This window comes from Physella acuta, unplaced genomic scaffold (assembly GCF_028476545.2).
Source record: "Physella acuta isolate Inbredline_101_S28 unplaced genomic scaffold, ASM2847654v3 ptg001210l, whole genome shotgun sequence".
Classification (NCBI taxonomy): Eukaryota; Metazoa; Mollusca; class Gastropoda; family Physidae; genus Physella; species Physella acuta.
The window spans coordinates 238,010-246,346 of record NW_026732727.1 but is presented as its reverse complement, the minus strand read 5'-3'; the positions used below and the strand labels follow the sequence as shown (position 1 = coordinate 246,346).

Below are 8,337 nucleotides of genomic sequence, written 5' to 3'. Positions count from 1 at the left end.
CCCCCTTCCCCTATTAATCTGGTACTACTGCTGTCACCATATCACCATGACCTGGTGTGTAACATCCTATTATGGACGATCCATTTTATAATTTTAAGCTGGATACAATCGTTAATTATACACGTTAATAATAATAACAAGTTAGATCTGTATGTAAAATGTATATATTTTCTGCTTTTAGTAAGAAGTCGAAAAATATTTGTAGTAAAATTATAAACTTTTCTAAACTTTTACATTAAAGAGCGATGACTTTCTAAGAAAATAAAACAAACTTAAGGAAAAATGAACATGGCATTAAAAATAACGTAGGCCCATTTTATTAAAGTGTTTTAACGATAATAGAATGCATCATGTGTGAAAAATTCGTCCATATAACACTTGAATTAATTCTAGATCTATATTCTAGACTCAGTGCATTTTGCATAGGCCACTTCTCACAATCTACCATTTTCTTTGTGCTCACTACTCACAGTCACTACTCACTATTCAGTACTATTCACTCAACTCATTGATTATTTATTGTATTCAACAACATTAACAATTTCAATACATAGTCATAGTCATATTAGTTAGTCACACCAGAGGCGTAGCAACCCTTCCCGGTGCCTGGGGACAAGCTTTCAATTTGCCCCCCCCTCCCCTGCTGAGGACAAACTTTCAATTTGATGCCCTCTCTATAGAGTATAGATCTATATATTTTTTATTTATAATGCAAAACTGTAGCTAAAATGAGCTTTTAATGTTTTCCAACCTATTTTGGCGCCCCCTAAGGCTGGCGTCTGGGGACATATGTACCGCCTCATCCACCCTCGCTACGCCTCTGTGTCACACTCAATGGAGGCGACCGAGTTGACGAGAATCCTTCCATCATATTGTTGACATGGATTAAAAACCTGCTTTTTTACATTTATTTTGCAATGAAAGTGACCGTAAAAATAATAAAAAATATAAACTAGACAGATTTTCTAACTATATTCATATAAAGTAAATCCCCAACCCCTCTTCGTTTACTATACAGTACAGGTATCATGATTCAGCAATGCAGCTACCTCAAAGTAATAATAAAAATGTCAAAAGGGGTGGAAAAAAAGCACTGATGACTAAGAAACTAGTCTAACTATTGCCCTGCATGAGAAAGTGATTGTCAGGTTGTTAAATTAAACTGGTAATTTATAATACTAGGGTAACTTTAACCTAAACTCTGAAACATATTATCTAAATTACTGCAAATCTAAAGCCTAATATCACTTTACTAGTTACACTAGTAAGAAGTTATCAGTGTTTAAGGTTTTTATAATAGTTACACTAGTAAGAAGTTATCAGTGTTTAAGGATTTTATAATTAAGGTAAAAAATAAATAGCTCAGTTCTTTAAATAAAATTATAATGCTGTTGGCTGTTGTGTTACAGGTAGAAATTAAATAACTGAGACAAAAGAATAAAACATGGCAGCAGAGAAGAAAAAGAGCTTAGTCAACCTAAAGTTGGATATGCTGGAGGATGAGAGAAACAGTTTGGTTGAGGCTGTGGATGCCTACATCAGCAGTGTAAGTCTGCCTTGATTTTAGAGTAAACAGCCTTCAACAACCCTGAATCTTGTGTCATAGTCTAAGCTGAGAAATTTGTTGGGATTTTTTTGTTGTTGTGTAGCAATAGAGTAAACAGCCTTCAGCAAGTTGATTAAAGTAACTTAGTATAGACTGCATTTTTTCCTCATAACCTTAAGGTGAAAATTGGTTGAAATTTGTTTAGTTGGGCAGCAAGGTAGGTAGCTAGAAACATTCAGGTTTAACTTTTTTAAATATATAAGTTTGAAATGGAATTGCACAATTAGGTCTATATCTTTATTTCTTTTACAAAATAATATAGTTATCTTACTAAGGAAAACTTTTCTAGAACAATTTACTCAACAAAATGTTGTGTAAAGTAAAATTGTGTGTTGAAAATCCAGATACAAATTGTTACAAGTAATTGATGTACATTAAAGTGTACATGTATTACAAATATTTTAACTGTTGTTGAAAATGGTTCTTTATTTCCCAGGTTAAACTTCATGGTGAGAAGTTCGTTTCACTGCAAGACGCTGACTACCAAAGTTTTACAGAAGTCAGTAACCACCTTGAGAATGCCATGACTTTTATAAATCGGAAATCTGCAGAATTCAGGCAGCAAGCTACTGGAAAATCACATGTTTCCTATGGTAAGGAAGCGTTACACTTTATTAATTAACCAACTCTATGAGTAGAAATATGTAATTAGCTGCTCTTTTCAAATAATCCTCTTTGATTTTAATTGCAGCTGAGAATAATTGTTTCAACGAAACTGAAACCTCAGGATCAATGTCTTTTGATATTTTGTCACATTCTCCTTCCCGGCCTGGTGTTGTTCAAAGTCAACTACTGTACACATCACCAACAGAAAGTTAGTATCCTAAAATGTGTATCTGTGTGTGATTGTGTGTACAAACTAGTTAGCAAAATTATAAGTGGCCAAAGAATGTTTTTAAAAATTGCTATTAATATTAGTTTATTATTTGAAAAAAGGGTGAAAAAGTATTGAGATACTTCATTAACATTAAATATATTTTCTCATCTTTTAATGACTTGTATTTACTTCCTGTGGGATGGCCTGGTAGAGTGCTAGACTGCTAACCCAAAAGTCTCAAGTTCAAATCTGGGTTCAAGTCATTAGAACGTCCCTGAGTCCATCCAGCTCTGATAGGCACCTAACTGACATTAGGGAAAGTAAAGCCAGCTGGTCATAGTGCTGACCACAATATCTCTTCATATGCCAAGTTCACATAAACAGGCGAACTCTACTTCCCCCGTCAAGTTCAAAAAGAGAACTTTTATTTATATCCTATAAGATGATGTATTTTTTTTCTTTATGATAAAGTGTTTTGTAATGGATATAAATTAAAACTCCTTTTTAATATCCATTTTTATTTTCAATAGTCCAAGAACAAAATCAGATTCAGAATCTTCAGAAGCAGCTAGCTGCTAGCAGCTCAAAACTAGAATCTTTGTCGTCTACCTTAGTTAAAGTCATCGCAGATCTGAACAGTATTAAAAAACAAGGGGTTGGTGTGGAGGAGATGAAGAGTCAACTGAAGGATATAACCAGCCGAGGCCTGCTCACTCTACAACAAGAGGAAAGTTTTGTCGAGATGAAAAAATCAATCACGGCTCTCACTGCTGATTTCTCAGATACAGCTAAAAGCTGCGAGTCTGTGAATAAAAATCTGTCAACTTACAAGAACGACAACACGCAAACATTTATGAAGTTTGAAAAACGGGTTGGTGATTTAGAAAATAAGGCAACAAAATCAGAGAACAGGACGTCTGATTTTGATAATAGGATAAAGGACATTGAAGACGGGCATAACAAAATGGAAAATAAACTGAATTTTCTGGAGAATAGAATAAGTGAAACAGATAATAAACTTGGCAAGTTGGAAGAAAAAACAGCTGTAGTTATTGATGAGAAAGAAAAAGAAATTGGTGCTATGAAAACATTAATAGTAAGCATAGAGAAACATATCCAGTCAATGAAAGAGGATATTAATAACAGAAGGGATAACGACATAGCCAGGTTTACTGAGTTTGAGATCAAACTTAGAAATTCAGACAAAGATGGATCAGGAAAAGATATCAAACAAAGCTTGAAAAAGGTTGAGGAAAGCCTTAAAATAATGAAGGACGAGAAGAAGAAGAATGCAGATGTTATTGGGACACAAATAGTTGAAATTAGCCGTACTGTAAGTTTCAAGTTTAAACATAATTGTACCTGTTATTGTATATCAATATATCTGGATAAATTTTCTTTCTTCTTCTTTGATCATAATAGTAATGTTGGAAAGGATTTCCTCTATCACAATGAAGAATTACATGTCAAGTAGTTACGGATAACATAGGCTGTTGACTTCTGATTATTTAATGTGCTCATATTGATGCTTGAAAGTGTTTTGAAAATTAACTTAGGAGTGTTTTAATTATCTTTTAAAAGTTGCAGTAATATGCCAGTTTATTAAATTCAAATTATGTCAGAAAATCATATTGTGAGTTCAGTGAAATTACTATACTGTTTTTACTATTAAAATTAGCAAAAATGCTTTCAGACTGACTGATATTCTTAAGTTAGCCATAACTGCTAAGTTACTTTAACTGTTGTGGGACAGCTTGGCCTATCAGTAGAGTGCTAGAATGCTAAACAGAAAGTTTTGAGTTCAAATCTGGGTTCAAGTCAGTAGAACCGTCCTGAGTTGTCGTCTCTCTCCCCCTCCCCCCCCCCCCCCAGCTCTGATTGGTACCTAACTCACAATAGAGAAAGTATAGGCGCTTGGGCATACTGTTGACCACACTTCTCTTCATATGTTGAGGTCACAGTGAACTTCATTTTCCCCATGAACTGTGAGGTTCAAAAAGGGAACTTTACTTACTTTAACCATCATAAAGGGTTACACGTGATCTTAAACTTTAAAGATCTCTGCTTAAGCATGTACTTAAATCCTAATAATGTCACTGAACTATCACCACTGGCTACCCAGCACCACATAAGTATATAGCCAGACAATTTGCCTGTGCCTTTAGAAAGAATCATTGTACTAATAGATCTCAAATGGTTTTTTTTAAATATTCTTTGTCATGCTAGAATGTTCTGCAGATTAAGTTTACTTTGAATATTTGCTAAATTCTAATTCTTTCTTTAAATTCAACAGCTTGATCTAATCAAAGGGCAACAAAGTAGTTTGGAAAAACGGCTTAAAGCTGTAGGTAAGTCGACTGCTTTTGTAACCAGGAGGTGTGTGTAAGAATGCTGATTTCTATCATTACTATTGATCAGTTAATTTATTTAATTTAATTAATTAAATATTTGAACTGAAGCCTGAATTATTCCTCTCTTTATTTACTAAATAAGATAATTGTTTATTCATAAGCACAAAAGTGTCAAGTTGTTTTATTTTGTTTAATGTTTCATAATAGCATTTCATTAGATACTTAGAGGAATAAGTTTTTGTAAATAATAATAACAGAGATCAACTATAAGGAAAGTATTTTTATTAATGTTATGACTGATCCATCTTCTTGTTATGGATTCAATAATTGTAGCTGATTGTAAAATCTCTTTTGAAGTTCTTTGCTGTAAAATAAAATGTATATCATCAAATTTTGATTTATCTATTTCATCTTTTTAATCTAAAGAGGAAGCAAGAAATAAGTTGCCGCTAGCGCAACAATTGCCCTTACTTAAAGTAGGAGCAAGGGTTCGCAGAGGACCAAACTGGACTCATGGGCAGGCAGTAAGCTTTTTTTTATTGTATAATTATATCCATTATGTACCAATCCCCAAAGAGATTCATCAAGATACTCGGTGGTGAGGGGGTAGGCAGACTTGTAACAAAGAGTAGAGTGTGAACTAAAGAATTTAGATCTAATATGTTTAGTTTTGATTAGTTCATGGTATCGTTATTAATTAGACATTTTCTTCTACTAAATATTATAACTTTTTTAGCAGGTTTAAATATTGTTGAGAAGGTTCCTGAATTAATTTCTAATTAACTACTGCTTAAAAATTATATTTATTTGACTTAATAGAATAGTATTAGTAGATAAATTTAAAATAACCATACTTTAAAATGAGTTTGTTTTAAGTAATTGATTATTTCTACCTAAAGCCATTTTACGTTAGATAATAAATAAGAAAACATTTCTTTATATCTAGACTAGCAGCAAAGCATTTGGAGCAATGGTATAAACAGAAGAAGAAAAAACACAAATCTTAAAAATCATTATTATATTGTTTCCATTTGTAGTCTTGTTATTGTGTTTGGTATTTCCTTGTTTGTTCTTTTTTACAAGTTACAAACAAACTTAGCTAATTATTATACAGGATAAGCAATCACAATTTATAGTGCTGTTCTGCTAATCTGTTTACATTTCCCCTACAGGATGGGTTAGGTCTTGGAGTGATTGTTTGAGAACTTCTGTAAGCAATCACAATTTATAGTGCTGTTCTGCTAATCTGCTTACATTTTCCCTACAGGATGGGTTAGGTCTTGGAGTGATTGTTTGAGAACTTCTGTAAGCAATCACAATTTATAGTGCTGTTCTGCTAATCTGCTTACATTTTCCCTACAGGATGGGTTAGGTCTTGGAGTGATTGTTTGAGAACTTCTGTAAGCAATCACAATTTATAGTGCTGTTCTGCTAATCTGCTTACATTTTCCCTACAGGATGGGTTAGGTCTTGGAGTGATTGTCAGAGAACTTCCGTATGACATGGTTGAAGTTCGCTGGGACTCTGGCACCATGGGCAGCTACAGGATTGGTGGACTTCCAGTGGTTTATGAAATCGAGCTTGCATAGTTTGCATTTACCTAGTGTGGTTTGTTATAGAACATTAGCATGTTCATTCCATTTTCAAAGTAATTTCACATAGAATTTAATTTTTATACATTTTCCTGCATTAAGTGTTATTCTAAATTCCAATATAATTTTAGTTTAGAGTCCAAAAAATAATTTAATATTTTTGTGAACCCTTATATATGAGTTAATGTAAAGGTTGTTGTAAAATTTGAAAATTTCAGCGGGTATTGATTTATTGGTGCTTCACACATTCTGAATGTTTGCATTCCAACACAGCCTTTTCTGCCCTGGTGAAAAAAAAATCAGGAAGCTTTAAGCAAACTTGACATGTAGTGTCAGTGTAATGGTTTACAACCTTTGTATTTGTAGCCAGATGCTGCTCTTTACACAAATAAATGTATCTCTGTAGATAGCAGATTTTTTTAATTGGGAAGGAATAGATCAAATGTATGTATTGTTTTTTAATGTAGTTTCTTGATTTAAATTTATTATTAATAAAATGTTTCAGTGCATATCCAAAAATGTTAAAACAAGAAATAATTTTTATTTTGCTCTAAAGATATTCTGGTTTGACAGGCTATCTTTAATTTTAATTATTTTTTTCAAATTTTAAATTAGAATCCCACTTGTGAATTATCTTAATTGCTTAGTACTAATTTAAATGTGAAATGGTATTAGTATTATTTTGCAATGTGTATTTTTTTACCAGTAACAAGGCGATGTTAAAAAACATTAAAATGAAAAGACGTTATCTTTGTGTATTGCGCTTCAGAATGTAAGACAAATCATTACGGAACTATTCTTTTAAATTAACTGATAAGCAAAGCATGACAGACCTTTTGACCTGGGCTAATCATGTTAAGGGTTTTTCTAATTGTGTTATCTCTAATGACCTCAGAACTGATTAGACTGCTAGTATCTATTAAATACATTTTTTTTGGACAATTTTGTCACAGTAATATTCTCCAACTTCTCAACTGTTTGTTGATTTTTTTTTTACTATTGATTTTTAAAAAAATTAAACCTTTTAAAATGTCAACGAATGTTCCTTGTATGAAAATCATTGTATTACTTCATTAGCTGGAGCATATCTTTAAAGCAGTGCAAGATGTTTACTGACAAGAAAGATAATACAATGAATCGATTAAACAATATAACCACTTTTGTTAATACAAAAAATTGTTTTAGAAAAAAATAAATATAAAAATGTTTTAATTTTTAAATTTCTGGCTTTATATTTCTATGTCAATTGCATAGATAATTATACCTAAATCCTTCACATATCTGTTGTTACCTTCTACCTTGGTCGTGAAATAGTTATTCAAAAGTTAGCTTTCTAGTATTATGCATAGTTTCAATGATTGTGATGTAAGCTGCTTTGTATAAAGAACAAATAGATAGTTGTATATAAAATAAATATTTGTAAATTGTATTTTAAAAGCCAGCTCCCCATTTTTATGTCTAATTTTAAAGAGTTTACACTAAGAAATTTTATTTATATCAAATGTATAATTAATAAGTACAGATCACATTTCACACTGAAAAATTTTACTTATATAAAATAATATACACAGATCATATTTTACACAGAGAAATTTTACTCAAATAAAATGTACAATAAATAGGCACATATCATAGTTTACAGCACAGAAATTTTTACCATTATGAGATTTAATAATTTTTTCAAATAATTTTCACTTTCTCTGTAGCAAAATTATATTTCATAAATATTTATTTTTGTTTATAAGGGACTAGACTTTATCCCTTTTTTGCATGCTTTAATTGAATCCTCTTGTCTACTTGTTCCCAAGCTTATTTAATCCCCTAAATCATACATGTCATTACTATAATTACTTGTCATAGTATCAGATGTTCATCTTTTATGAAGTATGTGAATTGAACTTGTAGTCAAAAACATTGTCATTTTATATTTTTTTAAATGATTCAATTTTGATTATTACCAAGAAGTAATGT

At 31.6% G+C, this 8,337-nt stretch overlaps 1 protein-coding gene across 1 annotated transcript; it reads left to right on the top strand.

The window, feature by feature from the left end:
- Window positions 1–243: 243 nt before the first annotated feature.
- On the top strand, window positions 244–8,001 carry LOC131957128 (uncharacterized). The gene is made up of 8 exons (XM_059321834.1): window positions 244–305; window positions 1,410–1,546; window positions 2,043–2,199; window positions 2,298–2,420; window positions 2,954–3,756; window positions 4,717–4,771; window positions 5,201–5,298; window positions 6,232–8,001. The coding sequence occupies exons 2-8, from the start codon at window positions 1,445–1,447 to the stop codon at window positions 6,361–6,363; spliced, it is 1,470 nt and encodes a 489-aa protein (XP_059177817.1). The 5' UTR covers window positions 244–305; window positions 1,410–1,444; the 3' UTR covers window positions 6,364–8,001.
- Window positions 8,002–8,337: the final 336 nt, after the last annotated feature.